Here is a 20,485-nt window from a genome sequence, read left to right as displayed (position 1 = left end):
TTGGCTAAAACCTGTACATGTTGTGGCAGCTTCTGTGGTATTAGTTATAAAATTTTCAGTGATAAAAAAACTCTGTGTGTGGCTTTTGGTGAATAATTGTACATAGATGAAGCCATGTGTGAACTCACCATTCGAGTCATGGCAGATCTAAAGAAGAAATAGCAATTTTTTAAATGTAATTTATGACATTGGTAAGGGAAAGAGATGCTCACAAGAGATGTCACAGGAATGAAATTAGGCAAAGACCGGGGAACATTCAACACACAATTGCAGAATGTTAGGTACTGGCTCACTCTTGATCTTATTGTTCATAAACAAATGTTGCGGTTATAAAGGATTCTTCAGGCACCAAAATGTTGGCTTCTTCAGGCACTGAAATGTGTGGTGATTATACAAGCATACAGGTGAAGGAACCAAACTATCATGCTAGGGACAGCTTAGACAGTATGTAAAGGAGTGTAGCTGATTCACAGCTAACAGGCCAACACTTAGTGTCACAAAGACTCATATGCCATTTTAAACAAATTAAATGGATGCATTGGCATCACAAGTAGACAGGACAGTAAGTGAAATGGTAATAATATTGTTCCACAAGAAGGGTTTTGCAGCAATGAGAATGCCACCTATAGTAGTCAGGGGTGTGCATATGAGGAGTTTAACCAAAACAGCGAACTGTAGGGTGTTCTAGGGCATAGCTGTAGTTGTCAAAGTGGCTGGATTGTAGTTGGTGACCACTTACCATGAAAATACAAAAGGTCATACTGGCCTTCATATAGATTCCAAGAGATCACAGGTCGAGCAAGATGGTGCCATGGCACCGGGGCCAGAGTTTCAGGTATAGTGTCCACTGCATGGAGTGCTGCTCCCATACCAAGTGTGCAGAACAGTGTGTTGCTGGTTGTGTGGTCTGAAAAACCATGTCATGTGGTTATCACTGAAATCACTGATGTGCGCCCCATTTGTTACTTTGAAAATATGTAACTTAGATTAAATAGTGGTAGACACCTGAGCAGCAGCTCCCCCCAGGGAGTCCATAACTCTTTTGTGGATACGTGCATGGCAAGCATGGGAACCTGAGGTAGTGCGGCTCTCTTTCCTTTCCGGGCTGCATACCTTCCTTTTCCACATCCTTCCCCATCCTCCATCCTGCCCCCTCCCCCATTACCTCCGCCTCTATGTTTCGTGCCTATGTCTGGAGACAGATGCTTGTAACTGTGAGCAGTCTCTCTTCTTTGCTTTCTGTGCTGGAAAGTCTCTGCCCTGCCTTTGTCCTTCTCTTTTACTTGCCTCTTCTACTTGCCTCTTCTCTTTACCCACTTCTCCGCTGCGGCGTTTGAGACCTCTCTTCTTTCCTTTTCTTTGTTCTTCCCTTTCTCTTTCTTTCCTCCCTGTGCGTGTGTGAAGGTTGACCCACACGTAGTCCGTGACGGTAACGTGTACTTCCCCACCCTGGGTAGACAGACAGGACACGTACCCATCCCTGGTAATGGCCAGGCCCAAGGAGGAGTGATTACCCGAGCTGGTACCTTCCGAACATGCGAATTGGTCCCTCCGTCCATTCCTTGGGAGGTGTGACCTCTGGTGTGAACAGTCACCTAATGTGGGAGTGCCCTCAGAGAGGGGCCCCCACAAGGAAGGAGTGCATCATCAAAGATGCCGGTAATCATGCGGGATAATTCTGCAATGGTTTCCTGTACGTCTACAATTTCTGATGACAAGCGAAAGTTAAATGAGTCTCAGCTGCGGACAATCCTTCCATCAGTGCCATAGTTCCTTGTTGTTTCTTGTCAGACAAAGGTCAGGACTTCTCCACAGTCAACCCTTTCATTATTCAGAAAGGCGTCGACACAACTGCAGGTCCTGTAAAGTCTTCTTCCCGATTACGAAATAGCACATTGTTAGAAACAGTCAGTGCCCTCCAGGCACAAAAGTTGCTGCGAACTTCACTGCTACAGACCGTTCCTGTCCGGGTGGAAGTGCACCGCATTTAAAATTCATCCTGCGGGTTGGTTTATACATGCTCACTTGACGGATTGTCCAACGAGGAAATTCAAAACTACCTGTCTGACCAGGGCATAACAGCTGTTCATAGAGTCATGAAAAGGGTTGACAAGGACTTGGTACCAACCTGTACTATCTTCTTGACATTTGGCAGTTTATCTTCCATCAAACATTAAATCGGGCTATGAGATGATTTCAGTTCGCCCTTACATCGCCAACTCTATGTGTTGCTATCGGTGTCAGCAGTTTAATCATACCAGCCAGTCGTGTTCCAATCCGGCCAAATGCATTACATGTGGCAAGGATACCCAAGAGGATGCTTGTCCACCTCCATCCCCTTGTTGCATCAACTGTGTGGGTGATGACACTGCTTCCTCTAGAGATCGCTCCATTTTCAAAGATGAACAGCTTATTCAGGAAATCAGAGTGAAGGAAAAGGTGACTACATTTGCTGCTCATAAGTTATTCGCCAGTCGAAAGCTCACTGTGCCTCCAGCAGGTAAATATAGCACTGTCCTTGCATCTCCTCAGCCTACTAAGGAGGCAGCCACGCACTCTTGTGATCTCACCTTCAGTGCCACGGTCATCAGATTGGCCAGTACAAAGATCACCTGTGCAACCTCCACACTGTCACCTGCTCACTCTACGGCTTACCCTTCATTGGCTTCTGCTAAATCACGAGCCCCAAAATCAGACACCCGGGCTTCCAAAAAAGAGCCTACTCGCGAAGATTTTGTACGTACCCCGACTTCACAACCATCGAAACCTCCCTCATCTCAACGTCCTCTTTCTAAGAAGGCTCATAAGAAACCACGTTCCTCTCCTTCTCTGCCACGGCATGTGTCATCTACAGCGCCACCTGGAGGTAACCACCCTCGGCCGTCTTCTGTCACCAAGGCGCAGTGCTGGCGGCCGATCATCTGGCCAATCACTGGTGGCAGGAGCTGCCCCCGAACAACCTATGAATCGGGATCTTATGCCTTTGGCTGAATGCCATTCCACAATGTCAGCTGCTGGCTCTCAGCAGTCGTTGAGTTGAGAGCAACCGTGATAAGATTCTTCCCTTTTCTGTCCACCCTGTGTCAATTATCCATTGGAATATCCACGGCATTAGAGACAATCGGGATGAATTGTCGATCCTCTTATGATGCTACTCGCCGGTCATCTTCTGTCTTCAGTAAGCAAAGCTGCGGCCCCACAATCGCTTTGTTTTCCCTCATTTTCAGTAAGTCCGGTTTGATCTCCCCTCTGTTGATGGCACTTCAGCATGTGGTGGACTTACGATTCTTCTCCATGATACTGTCCATTATCACCCAATCCCCTTAAACAGTTCCTTCCAAGCTGTTACTGTCTGCTGTTCCCTTTCTGGATACACCTTTTTTTCTCTTTGTACCGTATACATTCCATCATCCACACCAATGGCAGGAGCTGATCTCCTTCATCTCCTTGGTCAGCTCCCACCTCCCTATTTGCTGGTTGGGGACTTCAGTGCCCACCACCCACCTTGGGGATCTCCGCGTCCTTGCCCGAGGGGCTCCCTCTTGATTGACGTCTTCCACTAAGTGAATCTTGTTTGCCTCAACACAGGGGAACCTACATTTTTTCTGCCTCCACGGCGAATTTCTCTCATTTGGACCTTTTGGTCGGTACTGTGCAGCTAGCTCGGCGGTTTGAATGATTCGCTCTTGCTGATACACACTCGAGTGACCATTTTCCATGTGTCCTTCGATTGCAGCCACAACTGCCTTCTCTGCGCCTGAGATGCTGGAAGTTTGCCCAAGCTGACTGGGCACTTTTTTCGTCACTAGCGACATTCGATGACCATCACTTTACTAGTGTCAACGATCAGGTCACTCATTTTACAGAAGTTATTCTTACACCCGTGGAACATTCAATACCTCGCATCTCCAATTTGCCCCAGTGCCCCCCAGTTCCTTAGTGGAACAAGGCATGCTATGACGCAATACGTGAGCGGTGACACGCTCTTTGTGTTTTCTGTCACCATCCTACTTTGGCCAACTGTTATGTGTGCCATGCCATCGCGTCATCTGCAGTAGCAAGAAGGCAAGCAGGGACTTCTTTACTAGCTCTTTTAACACCTTCATTCCCTCCTCAGAAGTTTGGAGTCAAATCCAACAGTTATCTGGCATGCCTAGTTTCTCGCCGATGTCTGGGCTCACTGTCGCACATGATACCTAAGTGGACCCCGTCGCAATTTCTAACTCTTTGGGTCACCACTTTGGTGAGATTTCAAGCTCTTCAAATTACCTGCCAGCCTTTCTCCCGAAGAAATGTGCAGCGGAAGTGCGACCTCTTACTTTCTCCTCTCAAAATAGCCAAAGCTATAATACTGTCTTCTCCATGCAGGAACTCCAACACACTCTTCTTCTTGATCTTCCGCCCAAGGACTGGATGGTATCCACATCCAAATGTTACTGCATTTATCATTACATAGTCTGTGCTACCTCCTTTGCCTTTATAATCGAATTTGGACAGACAGTACTTTTCCTAGAAGATGGTGGGCAGCTATCGTCATTCCTGTTCTGAAACCTGGGAAGGACAAACATCTCCCCTCTAGCTATCGCCCCATTTCTCTCACGAGTAGTGTATGTAAGGTTTTGGACCGTATGGTGAATTGCCTTTTAGCCTGGTGGCTGGAGTCGCGAAGTCTTTTAACACGTGCCCAATGCGGTTTCCGAAAGCATCATTCTGCAGCCGACCATCCTGTTGCTCTCTCCACTTATATCATGACCAATTTTCTCAGGAAACGCCAAACAGTAGCAATATTTTTTGATCTGGATAGAGCATACGATACCTGTTGGAGGACAGGCACCTCCACACACTGTTCTCTTCGGGCATTCAAGGTCGTCTGCCCCTTTTTTATTAGTGAATTTATGGCAGACCACACATCTAAATTGTGAGTGAACACTACTCTCTCCCATACTTTCTCCCAAGAAAACAGGATACCCCAGAGCTCCGTGCTAAGTGTTGTACTTGTTTGCCATCGCCATAAATCCAATTATCGATTGTCTCCTTCCCGATGTCTCGGGCTCCCTCTTTGTGGACAATTTTGCGATGTACTACAGCTCTCAACAGACCAGTCTTCTTGAATGACGTCTTCAAGGATGTCTCGATCACCTCCACTCTTGGAGCATTGAAACCAGCTTCCGCTTTTCTCCCAGTAAGACTGTTTGTGTCAATTTTTGGTGTCGTACAGAGTTTCTTCCAACATCCCTACATCTAGGACCTGTTGACCTTCTGTTCACAGACGTCGCTAAATTCTTGGGTCTTATGTTTGAAAGAAAACTGTGCTGGTCCTCCCAAGTTTCTTATCTTTCGACTCGCCTTCTCTGCCTCTATTGCACCTTAATGCACTCGAAATTGGGCTATGGAAGCATAGTTTACTCCTCTGCTCCGCCGTCTATTCTTCGGTGTCTCGACTGTGTCCACCACCATGGATTGTGTTTAGCATCTGGAGCTTTTTACACCAGCCCTGTGGAAAGCCTTTATGCGAAGATTGCTGAACCTCTGCTGTCCAGTTGGTGAGTTGCCCTTCTGAGTCGTTTTGCAAGCCATGTCTCCCATGCCTACTAATCTGGCCCATGACCTTTTTTTCAATGCCGCCTTGGATTTAGGGTATGCAGGCCACCCTTCCTCTCTACTACCACCAGGTTTCCATTTCCGTAAAGTGCTACATTCTCTTTCCTTCCTTTTTCCTAAAACTTGCTTGACAGCTGGGGGTACAGCACTGCCTTGGCTGTGCCGCCAGACCTGCCTGCTCCGTGACCTTTGTCAGCTTCCCAAGGATGGTACCCCTTCTCTCATTTATCATCGTGCATTTGCTACTCTATGCGCACAAATGAAGGATGCCACAGTTATTTACACTGACGGCTCAAAAACATCATTTGGTGTTCGGAGTGTCTATATTGTTGGCGACACCCATAATCAATTTCAGCTTCCTGACCAGTGTTTGGTTTTCACTGCGGAGCTTTACGCTGTTCTCCAGGCTGTCCAATACATCTGTCGCCATCAGTGGGTACGGTATATTATATGCTCAGGTTCGCTCAGCTCTCTCCTCAGTCTCCAAGGTCTTTACCCTGTCCACCCTCTGGTCCACCGGATTCAGGACTGCCTCCACTTGGGAGGGGGGAGGGGGGGGGAATCTCTGTGACATTCCTCTGGATCCCAGGACACATTGGTATCCGTGGAAACGAGATGGCCGATATAGCGGCCAAAGCTGCAGTCTCTCTTCTTCGACGTGCTGTTCGCATGGTTCCCTTCACCGATCTACAGAGTGTTTTATGTCTTCGTGTTGCTCTTTTATGGCATGCACATTAGTCTGCACTTCTCAATAATAAATTGTGGGATGTGAAATCTCTTTCCTGTATTTGGACCTCTTCCTCCCGAAGTCGTCATCTGGAGAAGGTAATTTTAACTAGACTCCGGATAGGGCACTGTCTTTTTGGCCATTGACACCGTTTAAGTGGCGATCCTCCCCCACTTTGTCTCCACTGCTCTCAACTGTGGACGGTGAGACACTTTTTACTTCAGTGCCTCAGTGACCCTATTTTACTCCACTACGTGCCTGTTTACAGCTGTTACCTGACATATCTTCCATTTTAGCAGATGACACTCGATCAGCCGATCACGTCCTCGGGTTTATCAGTGTCACTGAGATGATGGTCATTTGAAGCTCTTTTTGGGGAAAACAACCCCCCCCCCCCCCCACCCCCCTCTTCTGTAGTGGTTTCTAAGCTTTCCTTCTTTTTTTAGTTTCCCCACTTTTTAAGTTTCACTCCCATTGCTGCTAATTTCCAATTTGTTTCTTTTTTTTTTTACCTTTCCCTAAGCCACAAACTGGACACTAATGACTGTAGCGGTTTTGCGCCTTAAAACTATATAAAAAAAGGAAAACATGAGTAGCAAATCTAAGTGTAGGATATGTGACCATAACAGTGAACCTGAGTAGAACATGCAGCTGTGCAGTGAACATCTTAGCTCTGTCAGCTAGAGCAACATACAGTCTTCGTGGTATCAGGAGCATAAAATGCTAGGGCTTAATAATGATGCAGAAAAATAGGGCTGACGATTTTGATACTGGCACATGGCCAGCAAGATTGTGTATTAATTGCAGAATTGGGAATTTTATTAGGTAATTGTATGAGAAGCTAGAGCAAGCTAGCAATATAGCAAGTAACATTTTGTTGGAGAAGCAATTCAGTGGCAGGCTGCTACACCTGTTACTGGTAGGCTCAAACAACACACAAGTGTTACGGAGATGCTTCAGGAACTCAAATGACAATTCCCAGAGGGAAGGTGATATTCTTAGGAGGAATGCTATTGAGAAATTTAGAGGACTGCCATTTGAAGCTGACTGTTGAACGATTTTGTTGTTTCCAACATACATTGCACATAAGGACTATGGAGATAAAATTTGAGAAATAATGTCTGAGATGGAGGCACACATACAGTCTTCTTCCCTTGTATTTGCGAGTGGAATGGGAAAGGAAATGACCAGCAGGGTTAAGTGGTACCCTTTGCCACGCGCCATTGGGTGGATAGTGAAGTATCAATGTATTTGGAGATACTAGGTAAAATAAGTAGCTGATTAATGTAGTAGGAGCTGCAGTGATAGTTTTAATAGTAGTAAAAGTACTCGTACATACATACATACATACAAAATAATCTATTAGCAGTTCCCATAATTAGCAGTGTGAGTAGATTAGCACTAGTCACAAACAGCTGGTTGTAAATATTTTTTACAGCCGGTAAATTCCTGTGGGAGTTTCTGCCTCCAGATTTGCAGCCTGGCTCATCCCACATCCATCCGCATCTTCATTTATGGAATGCAATGTGTAAATCAAAGAATGAACAAATGAATAACATTTTAATTTTATGAAAAAAATTCAGAAACATTCAATAATAGGTGCAACCCATCAAAACAAATTAAGGTTATCATATTTTACTGGAAGAAGTTATACCTGTGTAAGCAATTCCTCAGGCTGTTTAAAATCATCAGATTTTACAAGGTTATAACTTTGTCATAAATAAAGGTACAGAATTGGGGTCAGTTTTTTTACTGCTATACATGCCTGAAAAGTCTTTATTTACAAAGTAACCATAGGATTTTTCCATTTCTTACATTTTATATGTGTGCACATACAACATTAAGGTGCTTTTAATAGCTGTGTTTAGGATCAGAATCGTCATTTACTGATCACAAATATCTAAATTCCTTTCAACGCATTAAAGCATCCAGGCAATAGACTTGATGCATGCATTTGCAAGCATGTCAGTTTACAAAACTCACTGCTGTTCCCATGTAGCATCATAGTTCATCCAAAGTTGTTGGAAAAGGAGGTACATAGGTGGAGCCTTTCACAAACTCCCACCAATAAAAAGGTACCATACTGTGAGATGAAGCAAATTTCAAGGCCGGGTCTGCAGCCCCTTTAGCTGATCAATCCCTCAGGCAGCTAATTGTTAAGATGTGCTCTTTTGTGCAGGTTCCAATGCAGTGGTACACCATCCATATGAAAAATTATAGTTCTGATAGTTTTCCATCTCTTCTGTTTTTGGTCCATCTATGTGTTCTCTAATATTTTCAACGTTCTTCAATTTGTTACAGAATTCCTTTCTTTTCAGATTCAGTTCAGTACTAATCTCACTAAACTGTTCATCACATTACATAAATTGAATAATAAACCATGATCACTACCAAGAAACTTCCTGTCCCATATTGCACAGCACATTACCCTTATTAATGTTGCAGCTACCAGTTCAAGTCATCTCTGGAAGACTCATTTTATAAGATGTAAAGCAGTCAGAAACGGCCTGCTACTGGAAGCAGTAGACATTACTGGTAGGTGCAAGATTCCGTAGGTCAATGAAGAGGTTTATGCAAGGTGTTCAGTTGTCAACATCACATGGTACATAGTAACTGCCATGCCCTATAAGATTATTCGATAGGATACTACTGAGTGAAAGTATGCTAGTAAGCATTTCAGCATGTTGACACTCTGGAAGAACATTCATTAATTGTAAGGCAGACAGATATGAGATTTTTTGGTTAACTCATTCTCATGCTGGTCCCTCCCGAATTTATTATTGATCTGAATGGCCAAGAACTTAACTCATGGAACCTCATCCAGTGTCTGTCATTGATATCTCCTTGCATCTGTAAGTCATTTGGATTTGTTTGGAATTGCATGATGTATGTTTTTGTAATTATAAATGTTGAATTTTTGTTCTGTTGCCTGTAAACCAGTTGAAAGCACGCTCCATTATTCTCCTGGCTGTTTCTAGTAAGAATGTGTTTGCCAGTTATAAATGTACTTGTCATCAGCAAGCATTGCAGATTTTGAAGGCACCTCCAATGGTTTTAGCACAACATTTATGTAGGTTGGGATAAATCAAATGCTGAACCCTGTGGGACATTGTATGTATTATTTCCCCATTTTGTATATAGGTTTCCTCCCAAGGTATCATTTATTACTGTGACCCAGTTTTTTATTGCTAAGCTAAGATTCAGATCTTGTAAATGTAATTCTTTTAACACAATAACAGTGTAGTTTCCCCGAGTAAAGAGAGATTAAGTTTGTAATGTGTTGCCAATAAGTTTTCTCCACTTCTACTGCATGTTTCAGTCATGCTGTAAATTCAGCACTATATTTTAGTAATTAGATTGTTATGATCATAAGAAGAAGAGTTCCTTCTTCTGTCACCTGATGATTCTTGTGATTGATTTGATCATTCATCTGATGGAACTGATGTCTGGTCAAGTATAGACTTCCTTACTGAGTCTTATGGATCTAATTTCAGTGATCACTTTTCCTCCCAGTTTTTTCAGCTACTATTAAGAAAGTATTCATGGCCTGATATTTCAGTTTTTCCTAAATATTAAGCTGGTGCATAAATTGATAGCACTTTCATTTTGCATGTTGGTATTCCAGTTGCTGAGGGTTTATTTATCAATTGTAATTTTTTTATTTGTAGTTCACTGTTGCTCTTTGAGTTTACATATTGTCATTTTGTCATTTGGAGATAGTCAGTGGAACTGTGGTCACTAGAAAGAGGAGTGCCAAGTGGAGAAATTGGAGCACTGTTGATATATTCATCTGTTTGGGTTTTGTACAGCTGTAGTAGCAGTGGAGGAAGCCAGAAACATTTGCGCTCTGTTTATGTTTAATGCCATTGGACAGTGCTTGGCAAGAAAATGGTTTTGTAATTCTAAGGAGAATTGTTTTGCCATTAGTGACTTATCTTCAGGCCTTGATGAAGGTCATTTAAATGCATTCATTCACAATGATCCATGTCATTGTACTTGAGAACTGGCAAATTCAATGAACTGTGGGCATTTCATGACCCTCTGACATTTGCGTGCAATGGGGAAGGGTCAGAAATAGGGTGTACCAGTACCACATGCACTAAACCAAAATCACAAAATTGGATGGCCATATGTGCATCTTTGCTTGCCTGTCAAAAGTTGCTTGTGAACAACACTAATCATTCCTGCCCTGTATCATTATGCTGATAAGATATGGTGGCTGTTTGCTAAGGAAAAGAAAAGAATGGTTGAGCCCAAACAAAGCAGCAACAAAAGGCATCTGCAAAAGATAATGTTGTATATCCTGTGTGGTTTACTATCAATTGTGTCCTTGAAATGTAACCACTGATTACTGCTGACATTTACTGTCAACAACTGAGATGTGTTACATATGCAGTACACGAACAACGGCCAGGAAGACACTACTCCAGGATAACACCTGCCCAAAAAACAGTGCACAGAAGTTGGGTTTCGAAATCATTGCACACCCACATAATTCAAATGATTTTGCACCCTCAGATTTTCTCCCTTTCTGCTCTATTGAACAACCTTCAAGGGACTTCCTTCAAGATGTAAATACACTCTGAACCTTGTTCAAAGTGTTCTTCACCTTAAAACCATGTGACTTCTACAGTTGCAGAATGAAAGTCATCCCAACATTGTGAGACTTCTGGAAATAATGAAGGAGAACATTTCGTTCATTATTTAAGTCTCCCTTATTTGTATCTGTTATCTATTAAACTTATGAAAAAATGCCATGAACCATATACCAACCAAATACTTGGTGCACATGGGTACATATGCATAACCTTTTTTCATTTTGCTGGTAAACTGTTTCCTTTCATCTCTGTCTAACCAATATGTATAATGTTCAAAATAACATGGTCTCTTAAGCCCAGTGTCTGAGTACAGATGTTGCTAACACAGATTTGTATTGTACATATCTGTTGCAACACAGTTAACTCAGTTCATGTGTGCTAAGTTTTCAGTGATGAATCATATTGTCTTTAGTTGCCAAGTTTATAAAGAATTTAATATTTTCTCAAAATAATTCTGATCCCCAACTGAGTAAATGTCAGAAGATTCTTAATTTCTTGTTATAAAGTGATGTGGCTCTATTGAGAGGTTAATGTAATCTGTGCACCATTGTTTCTCAGAAAATTTGAGTAGTAGTGATGGGTCAGCTGTGTTGCAGTAGTTATCCAACATAAAAACTAATTACTCTTGTTCTGAGGTATTGGTTGAAATAATTTTAATGAATGCCCTAAAGGGTGCATTGAAATATTATTAAAAGTGAGCACCGCTTCTAAAAGTAATTTCATATGAAGAAAATGCAATGAAGAATTGGCAGAACCTGTAAATTAGTTAATAAATACATTTACTTCATTGTAGAAATGACTGAAGCACTAAATATCCACCAATTGATATAGGAAATTTTGAATTTGTTGTATGATCAGTAGGCCTCGTAGTTTCAGTGGATAGAGATAAAATTATTTTTAGTGGAATACAACAGTATACTTACTCATTAAAGGTCAGTTGAATCAAAAAGTACAATTCAGCTGAGGAAAGGGTGATTCCAAGTTTCCTCTTGGGCAATCATCCATATGAAAAGTGAGTTTCATTAATTGTTATAGTAACATTTCGTTTTCTAAATGATTGATAATGTGTTCACACAGTCAGCTATGTGGAATGAAAGATAGCTCCTGAAAGAATTTTTTTCAAAATTTTGTTTAAATCATAAATTATTTAAATTGTTCCCTTCCTTTAAAATGCAAATACATAAGGAATGTGTTAAATTAGGCATGCAATAATTGTATCAAAAACTTGAAATCTTGATGATAAAAGTCAAAATCTAATTGCATTTGGGACATTATAGATTCTGTACATGGCTCACACAAATAGCATCATTCATAATGTAATTTTGGATACTCTAAGAAACTAAAACTATACATAAATCGTACAGTTTAAACACAAGTCTTTCAATTTTTCATTGTATTACATTTTGTTATAAAAAAAAATTCATCTTGCAACACAGTTGTAGATCCCAATTCTAAAGACATGAGTAATATCTTTTCCTTTTTAAATAATCATTGGTTAATTTGTTAATGTTCAAATTTGTTCAGTTATAACAAAAAGTGCTGTCACTTTCGTATTTTGTGAATGTATTGTATCCTTTGTAATGGGTTTCAAAGACATTACCATAGCTTCTGCATTTTCAGAGATGCCATAGAAATTTTTATATACCTATCTCATTTAAAATTTCTACAATGACAAACAATCGAGGATTTATCAGATCAACATGCACATCCTTGCCAGCATCTGATGCAATTGCCTTCATCCGCAGCATTTGATCCCCGCAAGAATCATTTTACACCTCTGAATACGCAGCACATCTTTGATTGGTTGCATCCTCAGTTATGAGAAGATGTTTTATTTTTTCAAGCTTCAGGGTGGTTTTGACAAGAATATTATGATAGCTTAAGGTAAAAAATAATAATAGTTTCGAATATGAGCAAAAAGTTTGACCTGAATGTAAGATATGCACACTCAGTTGTACAGGTCTTCCAGTACCATAAAACATGGTTTTTGCTTGAATCTGAGTTTGTGCACATTTATAAAAATCTGTAGCTCAGCCAGCATAGCGTTTTCTGTCTTTCATCTGGTTCCACACTCCTCTCTTCATTGTACCACCAATAGCATCCATCACAACTTTATCATGACATGCTGCAAAGAATAACAGTCCATTTCCACTTTAAATACTTTCAAACATAAGCTGGATAACATGTACTTGTTTTCAAATAGGGGAGTACAGCCATCTCAACAAATTGTCAGCTTTTTTGAAGCAAGAGTTCTTCTTCTTTAAATCAGCTGTAATCTATATTAGAACACAGCAATAGAAACATTCATGTGTTAGATCTCATTAGTGATTATGGCATAATAAAATGTTTCTGCAACATCCAGGCAAAACCTATGAAGCCTGTACTTGTTCATGTGATGATGAGCACTTTGACTTTTGTCTTCATTAATCAGAGAAACATTATCTACAAAGTCTGTTTGTAGATTCCAGATTTGAGAGATCCATTTTGCACATATCCCCAATTCAGCAGATTGTGAGTTTTTTTTTAATGAAGCAGTGAAATATTAAATATAAAATGTGCTTATCAGTTTCTGACACTGCATCAGCAATGGTACCATTACCTTCTGCATATTTTTGTTGCATGTTAACATTAATCCATTTTTTCCATTTTACTTCTTTGCCAGTCAACTTCATTATTAAATGTGGAGTGAAGTTTATGAGTGACAGTTTTTACACTTCATACATGAGTTCGTAGTACACATGAATTAACAGTAGACTACATGTTCCAGTAACTCCCTACCTCATGAAAAAATGCTTTTTTTCTGTGTCACTTTCAGTGCATTCACCAGATAGTTGGCATGATACTTTCATGCATACATTGAGGTGCATTGTAAACCAACAAAATATGTAATGAATGAAAGTACTTTTTATTTGCCCCATTTCTGTGTCTGCGTGAAATTGCTTATAAGCTCCCCGAGATGAAAATACTGTGTAGTGTTTTTGCACAACTCTGTGCATCTTAGTCTTCAGATCTTTAAATAATTCAGTATCCTATCCATCAGGTGCTTACAAATTGTCCTCTGTGTTGTAAAAAGAAATCAGTTGTTTGCTTCTCTTTTTCTGAAACCTTGTTATTCAGTTTGTGTTGTTAATGTATGCTTAAACATTACAGAAGCTGTTGCATTGGAACAATTAATTTGTTTGTTACTGCATATTTCCAAGTGTGGATGTAGCTTTTACTGAAGTTTGTGGGGATTTGTGTGAACCTAATAAGGGTTCTGATTATTACACTCTAGTGACATCAGTGGTTGTGCATTTACTTTCTTTGTACATACTCTTCACAACTCTCTCTTCCTCTTTTCCTTTACTTTAAATCTAGACATTTGCTAAGTTGCTCTCTTTCCTTTCTTCTGAAGACTTGTGATATTTTCTTGTCATTTTCTCTACATTGAACCAACTGTAATTGATTTGCTTATAGTTTTGCCACATTTCTCTCTCTCTCTCTCTCTCTCTCTCTCTCTCTCTCTCTCTCTCTCTCATTTACTATTCATTATCTTTAGCAGAAAGCTAGTACAAATGTGTAGCAATGCACCAGCATTCATATACAGATGCATTACTATGGAAATTATTCAGCAAATGAAACTTTTATTGTTTCATCCACAAAATAATCCCCCTATAAAACCTTAGCTTTACAAAACCATTTAAAAAAAAAATTGTTTAGGTTTATGTTAACTAACTTGACCTACCTTCTGTGTAGTAAGAATCCTTGACATTAAATTCTTCTTCAGATATCAAAACTTAATCAGTGTTTTTAGTTGCATATCTGGCAGCAAACATTATGAATTCAAACTTAAAATACCTATAACACTGTAGCCAAACAAAATGTACTTTGTAACATAGTCTACACAGTTCAAATCAGCACACAGGAAGTGTCATATTGATCAGCATGTTAGGTATATATTTTGGAGACAAAGATTCTTCCTATCATTGTAACCTCTATTTGTAGCTTTCAAAAAATAGATGTGGGAAATCATTTACATTTTTCCTCCTCAGACAGGAAAATAGATACTACAGATGCAAAAACAAAGATAATGTTGAGAAAATTATATCTTAGTCTTATGCTTACATTTTGGAATGGTTCAAAACTACTAATTTGTCAGGCAAAATGGCTGACCTCCACTTAACTTCAGGAGGTGAAATCGCTAGTACCGACAATACATACACACACAGGTACAAGGAACTTCCCTAGCTTTTGGAATTATTAGTTCCTTCATCTGGAAAGAGTTAGTAATAGATACAGGAAGGTTAGGAAAGAAGGGCAGGTCACTGAGACCCAAAGAGTGTCACTCACAAGGAAACATCATCAATTTGACCTTATATTTTAGAGAGAACAAAAGCATTCCATACTTCATGGAGTATGGCACACTTTTTTCTTCAAAAAATTTCCTACAACATTCAGGTGTGTCTTATACTCAAAATTAATGTATAATGTCCAGCATTTAATTTAAAATTCCTTCCAACCTTAAGAAAGGCCATATATTCAATGCTGCGGGAAACCTATCTCTATCTGGCAACATTGGATTCAACTGGCAGCAGCAGTGCACTGATGTCACGAACATGAGTTTTGGAGCTTCACAAGCTTGCTGCAGCTTCACAAGCTTGCTAACACTGCCCCCCTCCCCCTCCTGCCCTGCCATCACAAACCCATAACACTGTATAGCCTAAGATGTGTCACTGCAGTCTACAGTGCCAGTGAACTTGAACTGAAAGTGATTCGTGTTATCGGTAACAGAATAGTATTTTCTTTAGTGGTTTCCTAATGGAAAAAAAGGTTTCATATGATGTGGGCTATAAATTGAAGGTAATAACATATGCAGAACAACATGGAGACAGAGCAGCTGAGTGGCATTTTGTCCTCCTCCACCAAAAATAGCCATTCTTGATTGGCTTGCTAGTAAGGAAGAACTAAAAAATTAAAAAGACTACATGTGCGAATTTAGGACTGAATGTAAAATGACCAAAGCAACATTCACATATGCAGTTAAAGCAACAAACAACTACTTCCCTGTCCTGTGTTTAATTCACGATACAATCCTACAAACATTCAACGAGATATCTGTACAATCATGGTCTGCATTGAAGATAGCATTCTGGTCAACTGACAACTATGCCAGTGATTTCAGGGCACGTATGAAATGAGGTAGTGTTTGTTGGGTAGCCCCACATCCACAATTGCTGTGTACACAGCTACAGATAGTGCAGTTTGACACAGAGAAAATGCCTACCAGACTCGCCAGTGGAGGGCCATAGAAAGAAGCAGGACAGTCAAAAATTGATGTGGCCTGATGGCTTAGTGTGAATTGTTCTGTTGTTTCTTGGATGTGGTGACAGTTCATAGAGACTGAAATGTATCCCAAAGCCCACGGCTGGGTTGACCACGTGTGACTTCAGCAGAGAGGACTGTTATTTGGCTGTAAGGTCACAACAGACTGCCTTAGTACTGCACGGCAACGGGCATATGAGCTTGGAGCACTTGCTGGACATGTTGGATCAAGGTAAACTGTGTGCAGATTGCTTTGGCAGAGTGGCCTTTGTTGTCGGAGACCTGCTGTATGTCTAACTCTGACACATCTTCACAGAAGGCAATGTCTAGAGTGAGCAGGCAGCTTGCTTGTGACCCAGGGCAGGCTGGTTTGTCTTGTGTTCAAAAGGTGGACCCCATGCTGCATTCCAGGATGTCACTCTGTGTGTCACAGTCATTTGCTTTGCAAAGCCAGTTGGCCATGTTTTGCTTTCCAATGCATAACTCGCCCATCGGCAGCTGGCCCTGTTTCAACTCACTTCTGCTGTGGCATGTTTTTTTTTTTTTACCAATTATTGTAAATACATTACACTGACCTTTTTATAAAGACTCTCTCCCTTGGATTGACCAAACTATACTACCCATTACACCAGAGTTACTGGCGACCAGTATTTCCATCCTTATTTCTAACAATTAGTTGCCTTAACCCTTTCACTGAATCTTACTCATTTCCATAGGGCCCCTTTCCCTGCACCTTAACTCAAACACCATGGAACTAATTTCATTACTGTGCTTCCTACACAATTTTTTCTAACTCTCTACTTTCCACTTAAAAGTGAAAATAAATCGATTATTCTTCATACTGTATCACAGTGCATTGTGCTTCATTCTACTGCTTTTATGCTCAGGTTATCCAACCCAGTGGAATGTGAACTATAGCTCTGTCCGAACTCAGTCATGTTCTTTGTCTTTTATGTACCAGAAGAACATCAGGCCCAGCAGAACAAGTGCCACTGCAGTGGTTGGTATGACAATAGTCAGTGTTGTCTCTTTCTGGTGCTGATTTTCACAATATTAATTTACATGCTGCAATAAGGTTTCCACAGAGATTGGTCCCTCCTTGTTCAGAAATGTGTTTATAGATGACATTAGTTCTGGCCCTAGAGTTATATTTAAGCTGCTTAGGTTTACGGCAGGTGGCACTTCCATGGGCTCTTCTGGCCAGTACAAATGTGGCTGTGAAATGCTGAAGTGAGTTATCCCAGCAGTCGTGGTGGACATGCAGAAAGTAGGCCCCATTATGTTGCATGCTGTTCCGTTTAATTAGAAAGCATTCACCTTTCATCCTACCCTCATTGCTGATGTACCCCTCCACTTCTTGAAACAGCTAGATCCTACTACCATCTTGTCAAAGCTAGGGTCCAACCCACGTGCCTCTACTTGCTGAAAGTACAATTCTGTCTGGACCTCTTCTTTATTGCACTCTCTTTCCTCCCCTGTCCCATTAGCAATTTCACTGCACAGGAATCCTGCCCCGCTCTTATTACCATACTCAGACTGACTGTGATTTCCTCTCAGTGACATTTTTGTAACTTTGCTTTCTCCATTTCCACATAACTTCCTTTGTCTTTTGCAGTTAATAACAGTCACTGAGTTTTTACTCTTACAAGTTTCTTCAATATTCCCCACTTGAAGAGTTATGCATGAATTATGTAGCACTCATGATGTGCTTGTTTCCATGCTACTGTTACAGAAGTGGATATGGAAACTTCGATCAGTTCCGACTGTTGCTGTTTCTACTCCAAATTAAAGGACAAGTCTTTGTGCTCAGGTTCTGAAACCAACGTCAGCTTTGGTGATAGTTCCTTCTATACTTTCCTTAGACCCTTTAAATACTGGTCTTGTTGTGACAAATTTACCCCTAGCTGAAACACTATCTTCTATGGACTGCAACCATTTTAACAACTACTTCCCTCTCTAAGACTTGTACTTGGGTTTGTAGTTCCCTGATATTCCTACTAGTATGTAATACTGCTGCTTTTGTACTTCAGCTGTCTACATGTCCATGCTTCTTCTCAGTTTTATGTGTAAGTTCAAAATCAAATTCGCTTAGGCTTGCTGCCCATGATGTCAACCTATTGGTAAGGTTTCTTTAACCCCAACAACCATTTTAATGCCATGTGATCTGTTGTTACTCTAAATGTTTTACCATACAGATAAAATTTGAAATATGTGAGTTCATAAATAAGATTAACATCCCATTCTCCCTTGTGGAATAATTTCATTCTGCAGAATTCAGTTGCCTTGAGCATAAGCTACTAGATGTTCTATTCATTCCACCTCTTCTAATAAGACAGCCTGGTGCATGGTTTTATGTGTCACATAACAAAATAGATTCTCTATTAAAATCTGAAAATACCAGTTTTGGGCTGGATGTTAAAGCTTGTTTTAACTCCTCAAAAGCATGTTGGTACTGTTGTGACCACACAAATTTAGTACCCTTCTTTTAACAATTGTGTAACCTTCTGGCAATATCTGCATTTCCTTTTATCAACTGGTGGTAATAATTCACAAGTCCAGAATGATTGCTACTCTTTTACAGATTATGTTACAGGAAATTAACATACAGCTCTAATTAATCTTGGGTCTGCCTTAACTCCATCTTGTCATATGTCCTAGGTATGCTATCTATTCCGTTGCAAAATCACACTTTTCTGTACTCAGTGTCAACTTCACTTCTTTTAACCGTAGGAATACTTCCCTTAATCACTTCATATGCTGTTTGATATCACTTCCATAGACGATTATGTCATCAAGATACACAGAGCATTGCTATGGTTTCAAACTTTTGAGTATTGCGTCCAACAATCTCTGAAATGTTACAGATCCTTTTCTTTAATGAGGATGGCATCCTTCTGATTTGGTAGTGTCCCCAGGGTGCCAGAAATGCGGTTTTGTTTCAGTCCTGTGGTGCATGCTCTATCTGGTGATAATCACTCTTCAAATCCATTGTTGTAAAATATTAGCATTGCTCTGAATGATCCATAGTTTCTGTGATGTGTGGGAAAGGGTAGGCATCCATTCTGGTTTTCGCATTTAGGTGTCTGTAATCAAACCAAAACCTATATTTCTGGCACAACTATTCCTGCCCACCATTGACTATCACATCCTTCAGTTATTCCATCATTCAGCTGTTCATCAGTTTAGAACTCCAAAATTGGGTGAAAGTTTCTAGCTATTCTATATGGTTTGTGTTAGACTGATGATTCATTTCCTATTGGTATGCAGTGTTGTGCAATATGCGTACCTGATAATGGTCCTTTTGGAAAAAAATAAATCATTGAATTCCAAAAGTAGTTTTTTCATCTGTTCCCTATTGTTTCCCTCTAGGTGCTATACTTTTGATTCCCATACAGTTTCAGTGATGTCTGTCAATTCTCCGTGGCTGACCCCTAAATGCCCCATTCTTCTTCCTCCAAGATATTCATGTTAGCAATTAACAACTGGTTTGTTAATCATATGCCCTCCATGCTGAAATGTTACATAGAAACAGGTACGTGCATGATACGTCTGTTAAATAAATAACCCACCTGATGTAATACTTCATTCTCTTCTAATGGTTCCTTCACACACAAAATTCCTACTGGCAAACTAGACTCAGCACTGACCCAAAGTAATTTCAGAGTACCCTTAGATACATAATCATGAAAATCAAGTCTTAATGGTTGTTCAAGGTTTAATTGGTTCATCTTTTGCAACACACTCTCCTTGCCACCTCTGTACCATAACTTAACCTAACTGAAGCATCTTTCTGCCACGTTCCACCCTATGTAGTTTGAAGTTGATTATGGCACAATGCTGATAAAAGAAATCTAATTCAAGAATCATGTCGTAGCCCTCATTTGCAAGTGGCACAATCTCTAATTGTAGTTTATCTTGAGCAGTATCCGGGTGAATGCTTATGTCCACTATCCTAATGGTGTGATGTCTTTATTCCCACTCAATGCAGTGTGTACTGTGGTGGGTCCAATTGCTTACATTTCACCAGATCTGTACTGGCAACTGAAACATGTCCCCTGTGTCCAGTAATATCATGGAATCCATTTTTTCCTACTATTCTTCTTACTGCACGCAGTTTTCATCACATCCATTTCTCCATACAGTTATGTACACTCCTGGAAATGGAAAAAAGAACACATTGACACCGGTGTGTCAGACCCACCATACTTGCTCCGGACACTGCGAGAGGGCTGTACAAGCAATGATCACACGCACGGCA

The 20,485-nt window shown here is 40.5% G+C and overlaps 1 protein-coding gene across 5 annotated transcripts in view; it reads left to right on the top strand.

Annotated features, from left to right (window-relative positions):
• LOC126108591 (zinc finger protein 493-like) overlaps nucleotides 1-20,485 on the top strand; it is a 184,743-nt gene that overhangs the window by 33,981 nt on the left and 130,277 nt on the right. The window contains exon 5 of one of the 5 annotated variants that reach the window (XM_049913888.1): nucleotides 8,774-8,827. The exons of the other annotated variants lie outside the window; for them this stretch is intronic. Within the exon in view, the coding sequence (XP_049769845.1) occupies nucleotides 8,774-8,812 (39 nt within the window). The 3' untranslated portion in view covers nucleotides 8,813-8,827. Of the gene's footprint in view, nucleotides 1-8,773; nucleotides 8,828-20,485 lie in introns of those variants that run through there. 5 annotated transcript variants of the gene reach the window in all.

The sequence above is a fragment of the Schistocerca cancellata genome, chromosome 11, assembly GCF_023864275.1.
Source record: "Schistocerca cancellata isolate TAMUIC-IGC-003103 chromosome 11, iqSchCanc2.1, whole genome shotgun sequence".
NCBI lineage: Eukaryota > Metazoa > Arthropoda > Insecta > Orthoptera > Acrididae > Schistocerca > Schistocerca cancellata.
Note: the sequence above shows the minus strand (reverse complement) of the source record. Positions and strands in the feature narration are given on the sequence as shown.